Genomic DNA, 24515 nt, shown 5'->3' on the forward strand with positions numbered 1-24515 from the left:
GTGACTAATTTTTAATGTTGTGAAATTTAATCAAAGAAGCCTGTGTGAGCAATTACTCAAATGTAATCGATTCACAGCCTCAGTTAATTACATACTGGTAAGGATGGATGGATGGATTTTACTTAAATGCTGGTGAGAGGTGAAAAGTTATTATTTGAATTTACATAGTAACATATTTTCCCTTTCCATTTTCATGTTAAGCCCTATACAATTTATAAACTCAAAACATAAGGCATCATGTTGATCTTGTGAACTCAATTGGTAAAAAAAACTCAAAGCATCTCTAAGCCCTTTCTGCAAATTACCATAATTATCTTTAACACCGTTATTATCGTCCTGTTGGCTTGACATTCTGTTTTGAAACAACGGCTGGACTTGTTTTTAATACATCATGTCAAGTTTAAACAGTTAGGTTCATATGTTGAGATTCTGCACACTTTTATATTCAGTTGCATCTAGCAGTTTGAAAGGGGGAAAAGTGTTGAATGTTGCTGCATTGAACTGCAAGTCACCTTGTGCATTTGTGTTGCAACTGTAAGAGTCACAGAACTCATTTTGCTTACATGGTCGATCATTAGTGTCACTTTCAAATACCCGCCCGTGCCTATTCTCCATTATTAACAACCGTTAATTGACCAGCTGGCCAGTCCAGTGAAAACACAAGCAGTTGTTGTCATATTTCTGCTCTTCCAGCAGAATACGGTCATTTTACTACAGACACAATAAAAAAAAAAACTTCACAGCTAATCTTCATGTAAATTTTAAGATCGTATTCAGAGTTTGTATTCTGCATTAGAAGAAAAAAACGGTAATGTGATATATCTGCAATTTTAGTTTTTGCCAGAGCGCTAACAATTAGTTGGTCAGCAGATAACGCTTCTGCAAAAGAGTTGCTGTTTTTGACGTCATTGCACTTCCTCATTTGATGTTGCTGGGGGAGCACAGGAAGTCTGGCTTTCCTGTCCAGGGTTGTTATTGTTATGCAGCGCTCGCTGCTGCTTGTTGAGGAGCCCGAAAGAGTTGAAGGGTTACCCGTGATCCTGCTGCTCATTACGGAACGAGATGCTCTTTCCCCATCATGCCACCACATGTGGACACGCAGCGTCAAACTGGTGCTTAGACTCTGTCTGTCTGTCTGTCTGTCTGTCTGTCTGTCTGTCTGTCTGTCTGTCGTAGTCTTTCTTTCTCAATCTTAATCTCGGTCTGTGACTCTGTCTGTCTCTGTTGGGCGGTTCAGGGGCTTTTCCACCATTCACTTAATGATGTTTAATGAGACCCTCAGTTGTGATGTTCATCTTGTGTAAATTGAAGCATGATTGGTAAGTTGGCAAGAGATAACTGTTCTTAATGCTGTTTCCTCCCTTCACTATATGTAAAAATACGTCCTTGTAACATGGAATCTTCAGTTTTAGAACCATTTATTACAACTCGTTTCAGCATATTTGTTGCACCTCACTTTGATACACTGACATGCAATCGTTTAACAGAGGTGTAACGATACATGCGTTGCATATGGATCAATTTTATCTGTCAAATTATTAATTATATGATTTATCGATGAAATGTGTTAAAATGATGTATTGTAAATTATTTTGAAAACTCAAGTGTATGTTCCAATTAGGATGCATTTCAGAGAGTTTCATGTTATTTTTCAGTTGCATTTGTCAGTTAATAAAATTGTAACTGGTTTTGTAAAAGACGAATTACATTGTAATATTCTGATAAGATCTGATTACCGAATAAATCCCTCGATACGCAACAAAAAACTCAATGTGACTTTCCCTCATCAATGGATGTAATTTGGAAAACTGGACTAACCAGCAAACAAATCGCATTACATTTTTCCTGACCAATTAATTGAAAATAAGAGTAATTTATTCATGCCTTGCATTTATGACTACATATGATAAATATCACGTGTTGTTCCTCTTTTATAAGTCGCTTTGGAAAAGTGTGTTAAATTAATACATTCACTACTGCAGCCAGTGAAGCCAGTGTTGTAGACTTATTTATTTCATTTATTTAATTAGTTTATTTGTCCGGGACAATGTACAAAATACGTTAATCTTACGAAAAGATGTTTTGTACCAGAATTAGCTAAAGCTAGTTTCCATCTGCAGTCCCCGGGCAGGTGCACACAATGTTAAAACATTACATTACAAATATCTTTCAGTAGCAATAACTAATACATGCAATATTAGGAAAACACTAAACAAAAAGCCATCACAACCTAAAATATATACTACATAGTCAAAAACATTTTACACTTAAAATTTAAATGTGCTGATTATCTTTTAATTTTGTTGTAACCATTGTCTGTCTCATCACATTCAACTTTGACTGCAAACAAACGCTTTTACATGTGAATCTTTATTTTGCTATGTGACTGTGCAAATTTTGTGTAAGCTTTGTTAGGACTACAAGAGAGATACATCAACATGTGTTTTATACACAGTAGTCGGCTGATATTTAGCACTTTCATTGATCGCATCAGCTGATAAGTATTGAAACTTGAATTTGACCAGTAGACACACAGGAGCTCCCATTCTCCACCTTCATTAGTTTACTGTCTTTTGTTTATCAGTTATGGCTAATAAATTATTAGACAGAAATATCAAATAAACTGTGAAATTGAGTTGAGCTACACTGCAATTTGCTGACACCCCCCCCCCAAAAAAATAGTTTTTCTAATTTAGTATATATTATGTAAAATAAATATACATTTAATTGCATGTTTTTTTTTTTTTACTTTTGAAATAGTTTTGAAATACTTAATAAATAGTGTTAAATCTCATGTATTAGCCTTCCTTCGGCCACCTTCCTCTCTACGGTATTGGCATTTGCCATCAAAAAGTCCATATTGGTCAATTGTCTGCGATGCTTGCTGGGAAATATCTGTTGAATACTCTGGAAAGGGATAAATACAGTGAAATAAGTTCACGCAAATGCTTTTTAACGCTCAGATTTCTGATCATGATTTCTTGTCATTCTGCAGCCGGGACATGGAGAGCAAGGAGACTCTGCGCGGGCTGCAGAAGATGGAGGACCGGCCAGAGGAGCGTTTGATCCGAGAGAAGCTGAAGGCCACCTGTATGCCCACCTGGAAGAGCGAGTGGCTGGAGAGGCGGAGCAGAAGAGGCCCAATGGTACGAGAGCATGACACCATGGCTGTTTTTTGCACATCTCGCCACAAGCTCATTTTAAAGCACCATGTCAAAAATAGGCCAGTTTTTAAAAAATGCATTCCAACAACCCTGTTGCTCTGTATCCAGCTGTTTTTGAACACAAGAACGCTTCTTATGAAAATGCAGAAACGTGTCCCATGATGGTCAGGTGAAGCAGTAACCAAGCTAATTATACAGGGCCTGCTTCGGGCCTAAAGATTAGTCAACTAGTTGTTGAGACAGTCCAGTGGTGAAATGTAGCTTTCCACATGCCTATTACTGTTGTGCTCGTGTTTTTCTGCAATAGTGTCAAAAGGTTGATAAAATTATGTTGGTAACAATTATAAGTTTTCATTAGTTAACTACATTAGTACACGTACAGTATTTCTGCATTTATTAATCTTAGTTAATTTCAATATTACTAATACATTTTAACATTCAAAAGTCTAGTTAATGCACTATGAACAACATGACCAATGATGCAATAAACATGTAATAACCAAACAACCAATCTTTACTAGTCCATGTTAGCTAATGCATTAACTAATGTTTAAAATAATAATTAAAAATCACAAATTCTAATATATTATTTTTTAATTTATTATTATTATTATTATTATTATTATTATTATTATTATTATTATTATTATTATTATTAAGGTTGTTTAAAAAAAAATCTGGTCTTGCATGCATGGCTTATAAACAGGGCTTGTTTTGAGGAATGCCATTTCAAAAAACTGCTTTAAATTCTAGTTTTAAATGTTTTTTTTTGTATTTAGCTTGAAGTCAATTATACAAAGACTTTATTTCTATTTGGGGTAAATAAATTGTTTAAAATAAGACTAATTATATATATATATATATATATATATATATATACATATATATATATATATATATATATATATATATATATATATATATATATATATATATATATATATAATATTTATCTATATAAATCTAAATTTAAATTTATCATCTCGTCTATACCCCTTTTCCACTAAGGCAGTAGTGGTTCTGGTTTGGAGCCAGAGCCTAGTTTCAAATCGGTGCTTTGTCTTGCGACACCCAAAGCACCGGCTCCGAACCAGGAAAAGTGGTTCTTAAGTAGTAGCACCAAACCATATCTGGGCTAGAAGTAAGAACCGCTTGTGTAAGTGGCTGGGGGTGGGGTTACCATGACCAACAAGATGAACACAAACTTGTGACTGGCAGCTAATAGCTGCTCAAATGTAATCTCCGTCGATACAAAGTACAGCGAGCTGCATGAATGCGTTGGATTCGCTGTGTTTTTATGCTGATGTAGGATCCTAAAGCCATGTGCATCAATAGTAACGCTAAAATAAATATATACTACATAGTCAAAACTTCAACCATTGTTCATGGAAGGCTTGTTCGAGATGCATTTGATAACATTCGCAGATCAGTCTGCGCAGCACCGATGCATCCCGAACAAGCCTGGTGAGTTTGTATCTCCCGCTGCCTCTAGTGTTGCTGAGAAAGATGAGGCGTAAAGTGACGCAAGCTGAACCAACTCTGAACTGGCACTAGCACTGACTCTGAACTAGCACACGGTTCATTCTGGTGGAAAAGGGGTAATAGTCAGAGCACATTGTCTCCGTTGTCTTCCATTTTATTCATATGGCATCATTTCTGATTCTTCAGCACATTACTGATTTTTCTACATTACTACTGTTAACAGTTAAATCCCTGGATTAATGAACTAGTTAAATATTGTTGTTAATGGTTGAATCATTGGCTCAGATGCCCTGTTACCAAAAATAGCTGAAAACCGGTTGGAGTAAGGAACAGGAAATAAGACATTTTGAAGTGGAACGTCTCCTCCTGAGAGCAGCAGGCCTTCCTTACATAACCATTAGAACAACTGACCCTGTTGGCGGACTTTCACACTGTGTGCTTGAACGCTCCGCTGCAGTTTCACTGTGGCTAGACACTAAGGGGCCGTTTACATGACAAATTTCAACTAAAAATGGAAAACTTTATTTTGCTGTTCATTTACATGACAAAAGTTTTTTGAGGGCTTGAAAAATGCAAACTTTTGCAAACGGGTATATACCGTTATGTACCGTTATCTTCACAAAAGCAGTGGTGTTGTGTATTACGTATTCAGTTTAAAGGTGCGTAGTGTTTCTTTACAAAGTAAAATTGCAATCTACTGGCTCAGCATTGGCTCAGCATACAGCGTTAGTTTTCATGGATCCGTGTGAGCGGGGATTGTTTTGACATGGATGGAAATAGTTTTTGATTTTCTTGTGTCCGTATCTCAGGTAGTGAAGCCCATTCCTCTGAGAGCTGACGGCACCGAGGCGGGAAGCGACGGTCACAGCTCATCTTCCTCTCAAAGCAGAGGCCATCGTAGCCCTTCTCCTGGACCTTCCTCTTTCTCAGCTGCATCCTCCTCCTCATCGTCCTCCACAAAGACTGCTGGGAAGCCTGATTCTCCTGGGCTGCGCAGACGAAGAGGGTCCCCAGTGCCTGTGAGTTTGTCACATTTCTATTGTCTTCTTGTGGCAGGATTTTTGTTGTTCGTATAGATGAGTGTTTTGCAAATGTACTTCGACCAGGGTTTCTGCCAGTCTAGTTCACCCTAAAAGTCATTGTGAATAGACATGTGCCGTTGATGAACAACTGTATTATTGTGGGCACTTTGAAATACAGTGAATAAATCTTAATGGCTTATTACAAATCGCTTAGATTTTTTAGAATGTGTTTTTAGAATGCTGCTTTTCCATCAACCGGTTAAATTTAACAGCAATGCATTTCAGTGTCAAATTCCACCCTCTGACCTTAGACCAGTAATTCCTATATCCATAACAAGTGGCAGATGGAATGGGACGAATGCCACAGATATAGGTTACATGAAATAAATCCTAGTATAAGGTTGTTGTTGTTGTTTTTTGTTATTTCAAATGCATGTATGATCCATTTGTTTTTACTAGGTGCTGTTCATGTCATTAGAAATTCAATGTATTAGAATATTTGTCTTGTAGTAATCTTTTGTTGGTTAAATGAGTAGCAATCTTTTGTTGATTTGTTTTCACTTGTTTTTACTTCATGTTCTTGCCACGAAGATTGTATTTTTGCTGACATGTCGTTAATAAAGAAACAATAATAATTTTCATGGATTAAATTTTAAAAAGTACAATAAATCTAGAAGTCTGTTACATTTTGCATTTAGGTGGTCTTAAACTCTCAACATCGGTTTTGCCATGGAGCTGATATTTTGGTCTAAATGTGTCGTTACAGAGCGGCAGGGTTACGCCCCCTCGCAGAGCTCCCTCCCCTGATGGCTTTTCCCCATATAGTCCAGAGGAGACCAACCGCAGGGTCAACAAGGTCATGAGAGCCCGCCTCTATCTGCTGCAACAAATAGGACCCAATTCATTCTTGATTGGCGGAGATAGTCCTGACAACAAATTCCGGGTGTTCATTGGGCCACAGGTATGCTATGTCCCTATGTCCAATATTTATAAGTCTTAAACCATGTACCTGTCAAAGAAAACCCCTTAAAGGTTACAAGGCCCTTGACACATCAATTGCCATATAAACTGATACTTTGAAATGATTGTATTATGTGAGAAGAAATGCATAATAGAAGTAGGCTTTAAACTAGAACAACTAGTTGGAAAATGTTTGCCATATTTTAGTGTCATCATACATCATTAAAGTAAAGAAAGAAAACTAAGATCGTTAATCGATTTCATGGAGTCTGAAGTGTGTTGAGACACCGCAGGGAAACCATGTTTGTCCTGCCGTTGACTATGGTTGGTTTCTGTATGTCAAACTATAGAATTTATTAGGGCTGCCCCCCTGATAGGTGGTTAAACATTAGCCGACGAGAAGAGGCTTCCCGTTGACCAAAATTGTATTAGTCAGTTAGTTACAGGAAGAAGAAAAAACACAGGAAGTGACGCAATCCATGAGGGAGCGTAAATGGTGGGTACTTGTGGTATTCATATTGGTATTTTTAAAACATTGTGAAGGGAAAAAATTGGATATGCTTTCTGCCATCTTGGTCTCTGTGAACTGGAGCATGTCCACTTCAGAGATGGCATGTCACTAGGAATGTGACGAGATCTCGTGCCACGAGACTAAACTGTGGCGAGAGTTCTCGTCAAGGTGAAAAGCTGTCTCCTCATATTCTCATGACCTGGTCATAACAGAGTGTGAACGTGAAGTTTATATTACATGTCCACTGACTCTAGTTTTTCATTTTATAGAAATAAAGACTATTTCATTCATGTGGATTATCATAACAGTCACTTCAATTCCATCAGCTCATCTAGAACGAGGTGTTCGCAGCAGTGATCACACGACGAGAAGACAAGCGTGTGTTATGAGTGTGTTGCGTGTTGAAGTGCTCTCATTCTGTGTGTGTGTGTTACATGTTAGTGGTCAAGACCGTGGCGGAGGATTCGTTGCGAGCAGAGGTGGCAGACTTATATTTTAAACTGCACGTTCCGTTCAGCACCACTGCTCCCTAATCACAGAGTATACACATGATCGCGAAATTTAAAGTAAACGGGAATGCGCATTCAAACACAATTTCAATACGTTACCGCTGTTTGAAAGCGGCTCCCTGAAGCATGAGAATTTCTCCCAAAATTAAAAGATGGTTGTAATCACTCTTAAATCTGTATCTGTAGGTTCTATGCTTGAAGAAAAGAGTTATTGTTTATACTTAATATGTATGATCAATTTGTGGGAAGGAGTTCAGTTAGGAGGTCAAAAGAAGATCGTGTGCAGTTCTTAGGTCTGAAAAGACAATCATACAGGAAAGAATACAGTACAGTACTGTTGTCTTTTACTTTATATGATAATTAATATTAAGTAAGTAGAAATGAAATTGCATTCATTACAAGATGATTAATTAGAGATGACATTTCAAATGCACCTGCAAACAATTCTTAATTTCTAGTCATACATTTCATCATTGCGGATTTCTTAAAAATACTATGTAAAAAATCTTGTCTCATCTCGTTCTCGTGAACCCGATCTCGTGTCTCGTCCCGTGAGATAAGTGTCCCGTCACACCCCTACATGTCACCATCGTCAACTTCATCTTTGCAGTTGACACGGACTCAAAAAAACTCTAGTTTAATAATAAATGTGTGTGCACTTGAGCGTGTAACAAGCCAAATATTCTATCCCATTATATTTAAGTAATTCAATTAATATAAACGTGAGATAAGTTGACTAATGGCTTAACTGAACCAATACTAGTCGACTAGTAAAATCTTTAGTCGGGGGCCAGCCCTGGTATTTGTGGAGCCTAATCTGTAGATTAATTTTATTTATTTTTTTAATGTAAAAACAAACGCCACTGTGTTGTTATAAAAACTGGTCTGCCTAATATATTATTATATACTTTACTAAAATTTTCACTTACATAATATTAAGTTATACTTCATAATATGATTTTGTATTATTGTATTTTGTAATTTTGTCACATTGTGTTGTTTGTGATCAGACCTGTAGCTGTGGCCGAGGGACGTTCTGCATCCACGTGCTCTTCGTCATGCTCCGAGTCTTCCAGCTGGAGCCGTCAGACCCCTTGCTCTGGCGCAAGACGCTCAAGAACTTTGAGGTGAGGTGACTCTAATCCAGCCAAAGCCCCACAGCTAGCGTTGTGCCATTCCTCACACTCAGAACATTAATGGTTTGATTTCATTCAGGTGGAGAGCTTGTTTCAGAAGTATCACAGTCGCCGCAGCTCACGCATCAAAGCTCCCTCACGTAGCACCATCCAGAAGTTTGTGTCCCGCATGTCCAACTCTCACACGTCATGTACCTCCAGTGCCTCCCCATCCAGCAATGAAAGCAGGTTTGTAATGCTCGAGAGCCACTTACCTTGTTGAACTGGTGATGAATGTAATGTTAGGCTATCCCTGACTGTGGATTTTGTTTTACTTGCTCTTGTTAAGAGACCCTATCATCCATGATTTTAGGGCTGGTACTGGGTTATTATTTTTTTATTGTAGTTAATCCCATGTTTGATGTGAAGAGTCTTGTTTGTTTTTTAGCACCTTACATCATGAGCATCACGTTTTTAAGACACTTTTAAATAGGCATAGTTAAAAACCACTCACCCTTTGTCTTAGTAACTTTTAAAACTGTGCCTGTGTGTCTACTTTTGTGACCAGTATGAAGGATGAGGAGGAGCAGATGTGTCCTATCTGTCTGTTGGACATGCTAGATGAGGAAAGTCTGACAGTTTGTGAAGAGGGCTGCAGAAACAAACTCCACCATCACTGCATGTCTATATGTGAGTACCAAGCAAAAATATCAGTGGTCCTATATCAGATTATCAAAACATCACCTACTATGATATTTAGAGTAGTCACGGTAAGTGACTAGTCTGTCTTAAAGCATATCATATACATTTATCCATTAGAAGGAAGGGATTTATTTCCCTCCAGTCACTGTGCAAGTTCATATAGAAGAGTTCAAGCACAGCAGGCAATTCAAAGAGTCACTTGTGGGACACAATACTTTGTATCTGGTCCAGAGTGGACATGTTGAATATTTTTCTGCCCATTTTTTTCAGCTACCCTAGTGCTCTACATAAACCAAGCATTTAGGTGCTCAAATTTGATTGCATCTTCTTCAAATCTACGTCTGCTAATAAAGACACTACCTACATTTGCATGGACATCTTTTGATTCAATCAAAATTAATTCATACCATTTGATGAATCCGAATATAGTTTACATGAATGCTAAATAAAGGGATGTGCACATTTATTTGTTCACAAGCTTCAAATAGAAATAGATTTTTTTGACATAGATCACTGTGAATATGCAGAGTTTCCTTTTTTTAAAGAGACTTAATATATATATATATATATATATATATATATAATATATATATATACACATACATTTTAGTCCTAATTGGGAAACAACGATCACATGATGCATTGTAGCGTGCAGCTTATATTTATCAAGGAGTGAAAACGCCCTTTCCCGTGGCCAAAACAAGCCATTTGTTAATGAGTCCAAAACAAGGACTGGTAGAACGTTGTCCTGTTTCACGTCACAGTTACAAAAGGTTTAAACCACCCCTTAGAATCCGGATGAAATTTTAAATATGGCTAAATCATTCTGATTGACATGGTTACATGTGACTTTTATAGTCTGTGCGCCACTAGTTCAATAACGAGAACAGATTATTAGGGTCCATGTAAACACAGCTATTTATATGGCAATAAATACAATAAATATTAAGATAGTGTCAAAAATAAAGGCTTTGGAAGATCTTTTAAATGTTCTTTCTCCGTTTTGCAAATGCTCATTTGTTGTCTCTATTACAGAGCTCTTCAAATGATCTCCCCTCAAGCTAAAAACACAGAAAAACAGGCAGCAACGTAACCAGAGATTGTTGCAGAATGACAAATAAAAATAAATATTCTGCAGTAATAATGCAGGAGTACAAAAGTGTCATGTATGAACACCCCCTTACGGATATTTGAATTACCAAAACATATCCAATAGGTTAATGCTGTAAAAAAAGGCTAAATATAGCACAAATCTGTCATAATACATTGTCAGATTACATTCCTGTTATATTACAGGAAGAATCATCACAAGATAATTTGAATTCTGACAAGTTGTTTGATTGAGCATCCTTACCCTATATCCCCTGACAGCCTTCATGTAATAATGAGTTATGAGAACATCTCTTGTGTACTGTTTGTTTTTCAGGGGCTGAGGAGTGCCGGAGAAATCACGATACATTAATCTGCCCTCTGTGTAGAGCCAAGTGGAAGTCACATGATTTTTACAGGTAAAGATGTAGAAGCGTGATTTTAAAGCCTAGAGAATTCAACGGTTCATGTTTAAAGCTGGGCGCTTGAGTTACAGATGTTTTATGAGCATACATTTTCTCAGAAGAGAACATCAGGAATATTTTCATGACCCATGAGAAGAGTCCTACATAAAAGCAAGCAGGCAGGATGCTAATTGGACCCAACAAGCCCAAACAAGCACAGATGTAGGTTAAGAACGCTGGCAAGCACACGTCTCAAATCCAGCGCTAATGATTGTGCGGCGAAACAGATGAAGTCATCCGTCTTCATTCTGGACGTATTCCTGTGGGATTTCTCCTGTTTGTATTTGCTTTTAGGATTTGAGACTGAGATGAGGTCATGTAGAGGTCAGGGACGGCCACTCCTCTCTGGCGGTTAGGTAAGCGAGACAGCCCGGCACCAGCCATGTTTGTGTGTCTGCCCGGGATTGACATGCTAGCAGCTAGTTGGTTTTTGGTGTTTTCCAGCTCCCCTCAAACCATCCAGAGATTTGCCCCACACACAATGATGCCCGAAACCAAACCCTGCTGTTTCTTCTTTAGGAAGCTGCAATTATTCTAATTTCATAAAGTAAATCCCCTCCATTTGTCTTGGCTGAATGCAAGATGGCATGACTGTCGAGAGGTTGGCACATTCAGACATCATGCATCATGCTCTTACCATCTCAGTTTAAAAGAACATAAACCATGGATTAGTTTTTTTGCCTTTTGGGATATTGTTAGACTTATTAAACATGCGTGTTTTGTTGTGTTATGAGACACAGTGGCAGCCATTAGTATAAACCACTGTATTGCAAGAACACGTTTAGTTTGTACCACAGGGCCATTATTTTCTGCCAAAAAATTTAGTTTGTGGTCACACTTTAGATTAACTTTTGCCTCAATAAACTTTTAATTACTGCTTATTAATAGTTAGCAAGGTAGTTGTTAAGTTTAGGTATTGAGTAAGTAATGTAGAATATGGTCATGCAGAATAAGGCATTAATATGTGCCTTATAAGCCAATATCCTAGTAATATGCAGGCTAAGACGCAGAGAATTAGACCCTAAATTAAAATCTCCCCAAAGTTGTGTACAATAATAAGCCATACTACAAAAGTACTGTTTTACATGGCTTGCCAGCAGCCCAAAATTAACTAAATTGAATTTAAATGTATTATCTGCTAATAAGAAACAAGTTAGCCAAACGGCAGTGGTATCATTCTTTAGTAGGTACATAAGCTATTTACATACACTACCATTCAAAAGTGTCTTTTTGATAGTCTCTTTTGCTCACCAAGGCTGCATTTTTTTAAATAAATACAGTAAAAACAGTAATACTGTGAAATATTACAATTTAAAATAACAATATTCTGTGTAAATGTATTGTAAAATGTAATTTATTTCTGTGACCAAAGCTGAATTTTCTGCATCATTACTTATCATGTCTGTGTATTTGTGTGTGTAGTTATGAGGCATCATCTACAGTGGATAGCACAACAAACCGCTCCCAGAGTCAAACAGCTGCTGCTTCTTCATCGTCTTCATCTCTTCAGACTGAGAGCTCTAGAGCGGGGCAGGAGGGTGACTTCTCTCTTCCACAGTATGGCGTGCAGCACATCCCCCAGACATACACCGAGCTCGCCGAACCCTGGATCAAGGTGCGCTCAACTGCTATACACGAAGACAAGATCGTGAATCAGGTCTTAAGACAGAACTCATTAAAGTGAACATTCATGAACAAAAAGAATGTGGCTTTCATGCATTCTACAACCTAAATGAGACCCAGTTGTCCATGTGTAAGAAAGTGATTTCGAGTCGATAACTGACAACTTTGTGACATTTGTAGAATTAACTGTAGGTTAATTTTGTACCTTGAAGAGAGGTTCCCATTATGAGCTTTCGCACCGGAGGAACCTTTTCATAGTTCCTAGAACCAATGGCGGAAGTAATGCTTTTTGGTGTGTTCACACTGCAGGAACTGGGAATCATTTTTTTCCACTGCACAGTACACAGTAGGAACTACCATTGACGTAAGTTTACGCTGTTTGGCGGAACATGCGAAACAACGCTTGCATCTGCCTTTTTTTATTTGTATTTTTTTAATGCAGTTTATAGCCTATATATATTTACTCCACAAACTAACTCCACTAACATGGAAAACAGAGATGGATGGACAATCTAGGGAGAAAATCCAACACAAATTTGAGGGGACCAAGATAAATATTATGTGTTTCTGTTCAGCTAGCAACATTTGAAAATAAGTGCTGTAAAAATAAGACGCAATAACAAGCACGGCCTACGTCATTTCAAAGTTCCTACTGGCAGTGCGAATTCAACCTGGAAAATGGACCATGGAGAACATTTAGTTCTCCGGGAACCACCCTGGTTCCTATAACTAACTAAGTATATAACCAACTATATTTTAGGGAAACTCACATAAACTAACATATTTTCTAAGTTGTCATTACTGCAATGCAAAAAGGCTACTACATCGTAAGACTACATAATAGTAGTATTTTTCATTTACGTTCAATTTATAAAGATTTTATTAAAACCAACAATGTCCCAATGTAAGAAATCTTTGTTGTTTCTATTTGAATTCTTTTGAAATTGCAGTAAATAATATATGCAGTGTCATAAATAATATGACACTGCAATGACGTAAACTGACTTACTCTTTGTGGTTTTGTGTTCATGCTCTCTCTCTCAGGTGTTTGGTTTAGAGCTGGTAGGCTGTCTCTTTTCCCGGAACTGGAACATCAGGGAAATGGCCCTTCGGCGGCTGTCACATGACGTGAGCGGAGCCCTCCTGTTGGCCAACGGCGAGCATTCATTGGCCGGGGCGGGCGCAGGGGTGGGGCTGGGCACAGCTGCGGGGGAGGTGTCCGGAGACGTGGTGGTGGAGTCCTGCTGTAGTGTGCTCTCCATGGTCTGCGCAGACCCCGTCTACAAAGTCTATGTGGCAGCACTGGTAAGATGCTTTACCTCTGTCTTAACACTCACGTTTGCCTCTGCTGCAGCATCTGGAGATATAGGGTTAGCATACAACAGTATTAAGACACAAAACAACAAAATTTTAGTAATAGAGGCAGTAGTATATTATATGTTGAGACTGCACAGGTTAACAGTGGTTCCCAAACTTTTTCTGCCCCCCACCTATATGAACCCACATAAAGAAAATCCCAGACATAACTTTGCTTAGTGCAGAACTGTGCATCATTCATTTATATTTTTGCATGGCTCCCTTCAAACTCAGTTCTGATTCTTCAAGTGGTCTGTTAGTGCACAACAAACGGACAAACTGCTAAAACCGTCAACAGACTGCTCAGTGCACTACGAATCATCTAGAGGTTACGAAGTCATTACTTACACAAATATATAAAATAACATTTTGATAAATTAACCTAAAAACAATACCTGCCTAGTGAGGAAAAGAACACTTTGTGCGTTTATATGCACATTCTTAAGCCGATTGTGCCTATAGAGGGTCGCACACCAGACTGAAGCTCAGCGCCGTGTCTCAGGGATCTCACACCAGGCAGACGTGAACATTATATACGCGCCGGGCGCAAGCTCAATTTTGAATCGACTTCTGACAGAAGAGCTGCACGATGAGTGTATCTTGTGGCACAGGGTGAAATCAGTATGTACATTCACGATTTGAGGGAAATATACATTTAATCGCCGCTGACAGGCGTCGAATGCCGCCGTCGGTGTATATCATAGACCGTAAAAAAATATGGACAACTCGACATCATCCGTTTCCACTTGCCATATTTGAAGCTTTCAGGCGGGGGTGCACGGCGCTGACATCTTGGGACCGAGTCTGCGCAGTAGCGATTTCGGGACCAGAGTTGCGCAGTAGAGCGCAGGAAGTAGAGCAGGAAGTACAGCTGCGATATCAAAAGCCCGCCCACACTCTCGCGGATGCAGAACAATTAATTATATTGGTGTGAAATAAACAGTTATGGAAATGTAGAAATTAAAGCTAAAGCAGCAATCTGCTCCCAAAAATTCCGAAAAAAGTCTGTTAGTGCCTCAGTGACAACTTCACTCAGAGCCGTCAGTCTCAGCTGTCAATCATGACGTCACACCCCCCGTTTTTAAAGCGTCAGATAACTAACTAAAACTAAACTTATTTTAAAAACGAACACTTGAAATGAAATCATCGTGATGATAACTGCCTTCAATGACATAAACTAACTTTGGGGAAAGAATATTTGAAGTGTAATTTTATTGTTTAGTTTGTCTCGCGTCCATTAGAGAAAACAGAGGGGCGGCTATACTGGGACCGGTCACCGGGGGGCGATCGAGGCGCGAAAGCTTCAGTAAATTAGAGGGAGACTGTAGGCTTGTGTATATGGGTTCAAATTTTAAAGGAGCGGCGCATCTGTTGCGAAGCTCAGTGCCCTTAAAGGGGCGATCGCTCAGCGCCGCGAGTCCCGCGACCAAAATGGTATGATCCTCGTTTCATAACACCCGCGAAAATTCGACCATGAGATCAGTGGTCGAATCGGGTCCTGCATATCGATGCATCGAATCTTCGACTATTAGGGTCACCCCTACCATACAGGTAGCATATATAAAGGACATTTTCAAACTTCACTGCATAAATTATAAATTAAATATAGATTTTTCCTTGTTAAAGCTAGAAAAGTTATTCAGTCCAGAGCAGTGCTAGACTATGTAAACCAAGACTGATCTGCCGGCGATTTGATTTTGCCCTGAATAGAGAAGTGATGGATCGTTGTTCTATTGGTTGAAGGTACTCTGTACGCTATCCAATTGCATACAGAATAATTTGAACTATCCCCGTTAATCACACTTCTTGCAGTAGAAAATATAGAGCAGACTCTCCAGAACAATGTTTAATCTTAAATGATTGAGCTTGGTCTAATGATAGCCAGACAAGAGCAGTGCGTGACTGATCTGACTCACATCCCATTTTCTCACATTTCTTTACGTTCATTTAAGACATAATTAAACCCATTTAAGACTGTGCTTGCGGGAATGCTCGTTAAAACGGGCATTTTGGCATAATTTTGTGTTTTTGTCCGTTCAAGCACTGTCTGAAGCGGCTTTCTCTGTGCACAAGTGTGTGTGTGTCACACAGACAGGAGATTCACAGACGCATGCCAGTACTGCACGGCATTCTCTTTTGTGTCTTAATGCACTTGGGTGGTTTAAAAGCATTTTCATGAATAAGTGTGTGATCATATAATGCAACACTAGTCAAAGGATGATGGGAATAAAACGGATGCTGCGTTAATTGCATTAAATATTTTTAATGTATAAAACCGGACAAAATTATTTGCACACAAGGAGCCGTATAATTCGTGGGATAATATGCAGTGGGGTCTTGTATCACCCTGAAGAGGTTTATTTTTTATATACACTCATGGTACCCTATCCCTTAGCCTTACCTCCAGCCCAGGCCTCTCTAAACGCCACCCCAGTTTGGGAACGACTGGGTTACATGTGTGGTTTTTTTGAGGTCACTTAAACACTTGTATGTGAGGCAAATGTCTTAATTATTCAAACACTTCAATCATGGTCCAAAATGTAATGCATGCAGAATGGTGAAGTTCTGTCACGTGAACTTACTTAAACACTGTTTCACATGCCTGACCCACTGCTTATTATCATGTGAACACTTCAGTCACATGAAGTGTCGACAGCCCTTCTGTTAAGATCATATGAACGAGAGAGATTGTGGCACAGCAGAAGGAAGTCACACAATACTGCACAGACCAAGAGCTCCTACAGTCATCAGGGCCGTTTGAACTGAGTATTGGCTCATAATTTTGGCTTGGTTTCTTCTTTGAATGCTTCATTCATACCTCAATTTAACTTTTCTGTTAAAGGGAGAATGTTCACCTGGCCTGGTTTGAACGGGTGACTGAGCAACATTCAGGGTCCTACACGATAGAATAAAGTCAAGCTTTTTGTAAATTAAGGAAGGTGCGATCACTGTCCTCCATCATGCCAAGAGTACATCCAAATTAGACTGGGCACTATAGCTAAAAATCTCAATATTTTCCCACAGTTTACTGCAAAATAATCTAGGTGTTATTCCACTTATTTCACACACAAATAACATTTTAAAATCTTGTTATAGGTACCAGTTATTTTAAATTTTTCTAGAATTTGTGGGTGGCACAACAAAGCGAGTTCTTTTGAAGAACAAAAAAAGTGCACATTATATAAGACAGTGGCAGTTCTTTTAGTTTGCATTCACAAAAAGTAAAATGCCATTTCATGACCCTTGAAAGTTTTCACTTGCCATTGGCTGGTCTAGGTGTTTCTTTTCCTTTTGTCAACTTTGATCTGAGGTTATCTGAACCGGGCCAGAGTTCTAAAGTTCAGCGAACCACGCTGGCTAGTTTTAAAGTTCACTTCAAACCAGGAAGTCTGGAAGCAGCAGGGATCCTCAGACTGAAGCTGGAAATGAAAGGTTTCTTTTTTTTTCTTTCTCTCATAACCCATTTCTACTCCTTAAAAAACAACAACAAAAAACAGTAGCTCTTGCTGCTTGGGCTTCTGGGATGGTGTCATTGCCTCAGGCTCTGTGCTCCAGTGAGCTGCCTTTATGAAAACAACAAGCGTTTTGTCTGTTCGGGGCTTTCCAGCAGTTTTCCTATATTCTTCGAACACGTACCAGAAAGAAGGCTGTCTCTATGAACTAAAAATACTACAGACAAAAGCATTCAGGATGTTACCTTGTATTAGACCGCTCTAGAAACACCGCAGTGTAGTAAAGTTGTGTAGCGGTTTGGCTGATCAGTGAACTGAATGTGGCGAGTTCAAATGTCATATTGTTTCACTATTTGCTCTTGATGTGGAGGTATTTTTTGCAGGCAGAGGAGCATTATTTTATCCTTTAGTGTTGTGTGTGTGTGTAGGCGGGTGAATGTGTTTGTGTTCGGGAGGGGCGTGTATGCTGGGTTAATCAATGCTGGGCCGCGCTCCAATGCACTGTGCTATCAGTCACCACTCCCCAGCTCTCTCTCGGAGTCAGGGTCAGGGTGAACTCTTTCTCACACACAAACACAAACACACACTGTGTAGTACTGTTAATATACTGTGGTCCAGCGGATCAAATGACTGTTCTGACCTCAGGGAGTCTACACTGTTAATGCAAATAATAAAATGCAACTAATCATGTACTTGTTTGTCTGTATATAGGCTAGTAAAACAAAAAGGCTTAAGTTTTAAAATGGAGGGAAAAACTCATCCAATTTCATTGTTGACAACAGAGGCTGTACATCTAATCAAACTCAGTCACTTTGTAGAACTCGCCATGTTGGACAGGTTGAAATTCAAGAGACTTTTAAACACAACACAAACAACAAAGAAACAAAATAAGTGAATCCTCATTTAAATATTAACATTATTTTACTTTTGGACGGTAAACATTTTTTTTTTTTGGGGGGGGGGGGGTGTTCTTGCTTTTTTATTTATAATATAAGCTTTGTTTGCTTTGCTTGTTTGTAGCCCAATTTGACCAAAATTGGTATAATTGTATTACAATAATTATTAAATTTTATAATTATTATTATAAAAATAATATTGTATTATTTTTGTTAGTTATTACTAAGCTTTTTTTTCTAATTATCATTTATATTATCTACAAATATTAATATTACAATTTCACTGTAAACAATTTTTAAAAAGGATATAAGAAGGATTTTATTTTATAGTGCAACTAAATTTCCTAGTTTAATCATAATTTATTAATTTTTAAATGTTAAATAACCATGCTTTTATTTTGGAGGAATACTCTTAAAGCTTCTCTTTTGTTGACAGCAAGCACTTTCAGGCCTGGGGCCTATTGCACAAAACTAGCATAAGGGATTAAGCAGATATATCTTGATGATCTTGTCATCTGTATGCAGAATTTTAAATTAATTTGGATTAAGCCAGGAATTAGGCCTTATTTTAATTAGGGCATTTAAGTACCTTTTATAAATGTGACTTAATAAAGAAAGAAAAAAACATTACTGGTACGCATCATTAAAATATTGGCACTGACATATTTTAATATTTGCAAGTTGCTTTCAGTTAAAATAGCCCAAACATACATTTTATTTTGTGACTAGACCCAAGCCTTGTCTGTGAAACCAGGCTTAAATATTTCAATTAATTTGTGCAGCCCTCTCTGTGTCCTGAATCAAAACGGTCTTGGAACCCTCTCAACACAGGACTAGAGAGAATCCACAACACAAGCCACAGTCCTATATTTGGTAACATCGTTTGTGCTTTTGTGTAGATCTGTATTAAGTGTCGATCTTTGTGCCATTTCAGAAAACCCTGCGGGCGATGCTTGTCTACACCCCTTGTCACTCTGCTTCAGAGCGGACTCGATTACAGCAGCTGCTGCGGCCCGTAGTGGAAACCATACTGGTCAAGTGTGCAGATGCTAACAGGTACAACTCGCCTAAGAACATATCTGATCCCTATTCCTCATGCATAGTGGATACATGTGTTAGACTGGATGTATTTGACCTGATCCAGGATACATCATATCATATATATATATCTAGGCTGTCATGATTAACAGGCCATTGCCACCTAGTGGATAGACAATGTAGCACAAACTAATTATTGCTGGTGTTTGTTGAAGAGTGATGATATTGTAATTTAGTTTGAAAGAGTTGTCAATCTAATATCAAATGTAACTGTTTACTCCTCCACAACTCCCTGGTCTTATTGTGAACGATTTATTATTTTAAAGTAAACCATTTTTCATCAGAATGTAGTAACTGAAACCTTTACTCTGACATCATCTTCCCCATCCAATCCATTCTTGATGAATAAGCACGTGTTTATTTTTAGTATCCCGTTTGCCCAGAAAAACCTTTCCACATATTGCTGTTGACTTTAAATGCTCTTTTGAAGTGGGGTTTGCTAAGTCTACGTGTTTGTCTGTTTGTGCTCAGTCGCACGAGTCAGCTGTCCGTGTCCACTCTACTGGAGCTGTGCAAAGGGCAAATGGGGGAACTTGCTGTGGGCAGAGAAATCCTCAAAGCAGGTACTAATTTGTAATCATCAAATTTATGTCATAATGAAATATCCTTAAGTTGGCCCTGCAGCCACCATGAATCAAACTGCACGATTTTCAACGTGGTCAGACCACTGTTCTTTTCACACTGCACTACTATCTGGGGTAGCATGACTTTACATTTGGAAGAATAGGTAACGACTCTGTCTGGTTCGCTAACTACATTTCCCAACCAAACACAGTTGAGAAGTGATAAGGAAATAACACCAGATCACGTCTCGTACAAGACCAGAATTGTTAAATAAAATGATAGCCCGCAAGAAGTGACCCAGCTTTGCGTATTGGCGAAAAAGAGAAAAATGTAAAAAAAAGATGCGTGGAGAGACTCAGGGAGCAAGGATTGTGTGTACTGCAGAGAGTGGGAGGTAAATAAATAATTTTGCAATGCACTGCTGTTGTGGCTGGTCAAGCAAATGTTTGTGCTTTGTTTCTGTTTGCTATTGTAAATGCATCTATTCAAATACTGTTATTCAATAGTCTAGAGGTCTTCAATAGTCTAGACTACTCCTCCCCAAACTTCCTGCTGCCGTGTCTTTGTATTGGCTTACTATTCTGCCACAATTCTGCGCGTGCAAGATCATATTTTGAGCGCGCAAAAGGGCAGTTTTGCGGAGTTGTTCATCTTGCAAATAAGAAAGTATTTCAAGCGAACGAAAATCCATTTTGCTTATTTGGATGTGCGCCGATATTATTTTTCACATGTGCAACGTCTTGTTTGCTTGCGCTCCGATACCCGCTCTGATGGCTCGCTTGCTCAACACAGCTCAAAGCAACACAACTCTTACAATATAACATGATTCCAGCCAATCAGAGATGAGACTGCTAAATTCTGATAGGCTGGCTTAACAACCTCTCACAAGACTCCCTGCATTACTCTACAGCGGACGTGGAAATATACATGGAAAATCAAATTTAACAATGTTATAAAGTCTTTGACATTTATTTCCAAGTTCCAACCTCTACCATTTGACAAACAAACACAAAATATGATCTTGCGTGTGCAGAATTGTGTCAGAATAGTAATCCCATGTCTTTGTAGGTCTTTGCCGATGTCATTTTCAGTCAGAACACATTTTACGCAGCAGGATATTGAATTGCAGACAGGCCTGGATATTTACCATGCCAAATATCTCACGGGCATCGGCAACATGTCATTGGTTCTCTATGATTGCATCTTTGATAATTCACCCTGCATGATTGTCACGCGTGTAAAAAGGCATTGTATACATTTTAGCAAATTTGCATTTAGTGTAATTTGTCTACGATTTGTCGCCGGGTGAAAATCAGGCCAAAAATCGTGCGGTGTGAACTTGGCATTAAGCAACAGCTTCCTGTTTCTTTTTTTTCTTTTCTTATGAATAGGTCACCCAGAAATGTAATTTTGTGGCTATCAATCTATAAGAAAAACACAGAAAAAGTAGTCTGTTTGACTTGTGCATTATATTCCATGTAGTTTGAAGTTATTTATGTTGTGTCCCAAAGGACACACTGTCCTCAACTGTCTAGTACAGGGGTGCAAAACTCAGCTCCTGGCAGAGCAGTCCTGCAAAGTTTAGTCCCAACCCTGCTCGAACACATATCTGTAAGTACTTGATTAGGGTTGACTCTGAACTCTTGGGTTGAGTTTTGCACCCCAAGTCTAGTATATAAGGTTTAAAAGGTTATTTCGTCAGCCATCATTGGAGTGTGATAGCCTCTCACCATACGCTACATAAGGCAAGCTGTGACAGAATGCATGGTGTCCAACATTCCATACTTTTTTTAATTAGTTACATTTTGAGATGTTCAGTGATAACACCTCTCACACTTTATACTAGAAAACTACATAGAATAGAGCATAAGAGATCTGGGGTGCACCTATACTGTTTTTGACTGATAAACAAACTATTTGTTTGCTTTTCAATAGAAACGTTTCATCTCTGATTTTCCATTAGGCTCTATTGGTATCGGTGGAGTTGACTATGTCCTGAACTGTATCTTGGGCTCTAAAACGGAGGCCAATAACTGGCAAGCACTGCTGGGTCGTCTGTGTTTGATCGACAGGCTTTTACTGGAGTTTCCTGCTGAATTCTACCCTCATATTGTGTCAGGTGGAGACTGCAACCAGGCTCAAAACGTTGTGGAGAGGTACAGAAATACATGCTAATATTGTTGAGCTGTTTATGATTTATGAACCTCTTGCATGAAGAGTTTGGCATTTTTGTATGAAGAGTATGGCATTTTTTCAACCCTGTAAATAATTTTAGCGCGATGTGATTGTTTTCTAGTGATACATTTTAAATAAGCATACATTGTGTAAGAAAAAGGAATGTTATAACTATAAAGAATCAGAATCTAATCAACTTAAATTGAGATCAAAATTAATAATTTGGAAAATCTTTTGGTGATACCCATCACTAGTTAGTATTCGTTTACTTTGGTGAGCCACCCAACAACTGCTCAGCTAAAATCAATGTATTCAAGTTTTTTTTTTTTTTTTTAACTCTTGAGCCAAATGCTTTTGGTAAGAATTTGAAAGTGGTAGTGTAACATCCTTCTTAAAATTTTGGCCCAATGTTCTGTCTGTGCAGACAGACCTTTTTATCTGGTAACAGATGTTGTCTCACTAATTGTATGGGCAATTTGGTACACATGTTTGCAGAGACAGTAAAGCCCAAATTATTATTATGAGACCTAGATCGTGGTTCTGAAACATGGAAAATTAAGTATACCCAGGCCTTTACAGTTGAATGCATCAGAGACCCTATTTAGAGCAGGCGTTAAGATATTTTGTGTGTTGTACCAGGGTTGCAAGCAAAACAGCTCAATATTCATTTAGTTTTGGATAACTAAACCGATTTAAAAAAGGAAAGGGAAACTAGATTTTGTGGAAAATGCTTTTGCTGTATTGTCATGGGTTTTAAATCCATTATTTTGCCTTTGTAGGTACCAGAAGCTGCTGCCTCTTCTAAGTTTTGCACTGCAGTCCATCGATAACTCTCACTCCATGGTGGGTAAGCTTTCTCGTCGCGTCTTCCTGAGCGCTGCCCGTATGGTAGCTCGTGTGCCTCATGTCTTCGTTAAGCTACTGGACATGCTCAACGTCACCAGTTCCACTCACTACGCCCGCATGCGCCGGCGTCTTCTAGCCATTGCTGAGGAGATGGACATCCTGGAAGCCATCCATCTGGGACTAGACGACCTACAGACTGGGCACAGTTTGCACTCCAATGCTTTTCTCGAGCCCACAGCCCCCCATAATTCCCCATGTATGACTGAAAGGAACTCTCCCACCCATGGTCTACAGCAGCCGACCGCCAAGGTGGCACCTTCAGGTCAAGCCAGTTCAACTCCTGTAGATGATATAACAGAGAGACTCTCAAACATCGCCACAAGCCCTGCTGAGTTTCCAAAGCCCCCAATTCAGGCCCGAAACAGACCTATGAGCCAATGTTTGAACTCCCCCTCATCCAGTCAACCCCCGACCCTTCCTTCTTTGTCCATGGCCAACGCCCCATCCTTCCCTCCAGAAAGCCCCAAAGCCCTGCCACAGAGTTTTATGCCCAACAAACTCACGCAGTCCCCACTGAGTACCCAACGCAAGTTGCCGCTGCAGAAGGGATTAAGTGGAGGTGCCTGTAGCAGTAAGGAGCCGGAGAAGTTACCCTCCCCTGTGTTTACCCAAGCTCGGCCACTGCCCTCAAATCAGATCCACTGGCCCAGACCCTCTCGACCATCTCCCACTGCCTCATCTGATGGAGCTAAAGCTTTAAGCCCAGGGACAAAGAGCAACATGAAACTGGACCTTCAGGAGGTCAGGTCCAGAGATGACATGGGCTGCAGTGGAGGTTCTGCTTTCATCCCCAGTGAGGACACAGTCTTCACACCAGTAGAGGAGAAATTCCACGGTATAGATGCTTCGGCCGATCTCAGCTCCAGCATGGAGGACCTGTTGGAAGCCTCCATACCTGCGGCAGACAGCACAGTCACCTTCCAGTCTGAAGTGGCAGTGTTGTCACCAGAGCAGGCCAACGCGAACGACGACACGTACAGCGAGGACATGACCAAGAACCAGAAGTGCAAGGAGAAGATGGAGGCTGAGGAAGAGGAGGCGCTGGCTGTAGTCATGGCAATGTCTGAGTCGCAAGATTCCCTGCCTATCATCCCGCAGTTACAGGTGGACAAAGGAGAAGACGTGATCATTATTCAGGTGGATGTAAGTGCATGACTAAATATAGTAAACTTACCTTAAAAATAAGGTCGACAACATCTTGTCCCTGGGGCAGTACCCTTTATAGGACATCTTGGTACCTTATCTACCCCAAAAAGGGTGCGTATTAGTAGCTTAGGCCCTGTTTACACCTGGTATTAAAATTTGTTTGGAACATGGTGCTTGGTTTGTTTTTCATCTTCAAACCAAACTTGGGTCTTCAGCCGACAGAGTTCCAATCCCATCTGGCTAGTGCACTTCCTATGATGTTTACGCATTGTCAGTAAGCA

General features: G+C 39.3%; 1 protein-coding gene across 3 annotated transcripts in view; it reads left to right on the plus strand.

Annotated features, from left to right (window-relative positions):
* map3k1 (mitogen-activated protein kinase kinase kinase 1, E3 ubiquitin protein ligase) overlaps window positions 1–24515 on the plus strand; it is an 84466-nt gene that overhangs the window by 48882 nt on the left and 11069 nt on the right. Inside the window, exons 1-14 of one of the 3 annotated variants that reach the window (XM_067434255.1) lie at window positions 968–1112; window positions 2996–3146; window positions 5456–5665; window positions 6435–6629; window positions 8659–8775; window positions 8864–9012; window positions 9332–9453; window positions 10892–10973; window positions 12441–12633; window positions 13686–13946; window positions 19280–19401; window positions 19915–20006; window positions 21971–22163; window positions 22962–24231. In XM_067434255.1, coding sequence (XP_067290356.1) covers window positions 1063–1112; window positions 2996–3146; window positions 5456–5665; window positions 6435–6629; window positions 8659–8775; window positions 8864–9012; window positions 9332–9453; window positions 10892–10973; window positions 12441–12633; window positions 13686–13946; window positions 19280–19401; window positions 19915–20006; window positions 21971–22163; window positions 22962–24231 — 3207 coding nt within the window. In that variant the 5' untranslated portion in view covers window positions 968–1062. Of the gene's footprint in view, window positions 1–967; window positions 1113–1156; window positions 1320–2995; window positions 3147–5455; window positions 5666–6434; window positions 6630–8658; window positions 8776–8863; window positions 9013–9331; window positions 9454–10891; window positions 10974–12440; window positions 12634–13685; window positions 13947–19279; window positions 19402–19914; window positions 20007–21970; window positions 22164–22961; window positions 24232–24515 lie in introns of those variants that run through there. The other 2 variants (XM_067434256.1, XM_067434254.1) reach the window with 2 other exon arrangements.

The sequence above is a fragment of the Pseudorasbora parva genome, chromosome 23 (assembly GCF_024679245.1).
Source record: "Pseudorasbora parva isolate DD20220531a chromosome 23, ASM2467924v1, whole genome shotgun sequence".
NCBI lineage: Eukaryota > Metazoa > Chordata > Actinopteri > Cypriniformes > Gobionidae > Pseudorasbora > Pseudorasbora parva.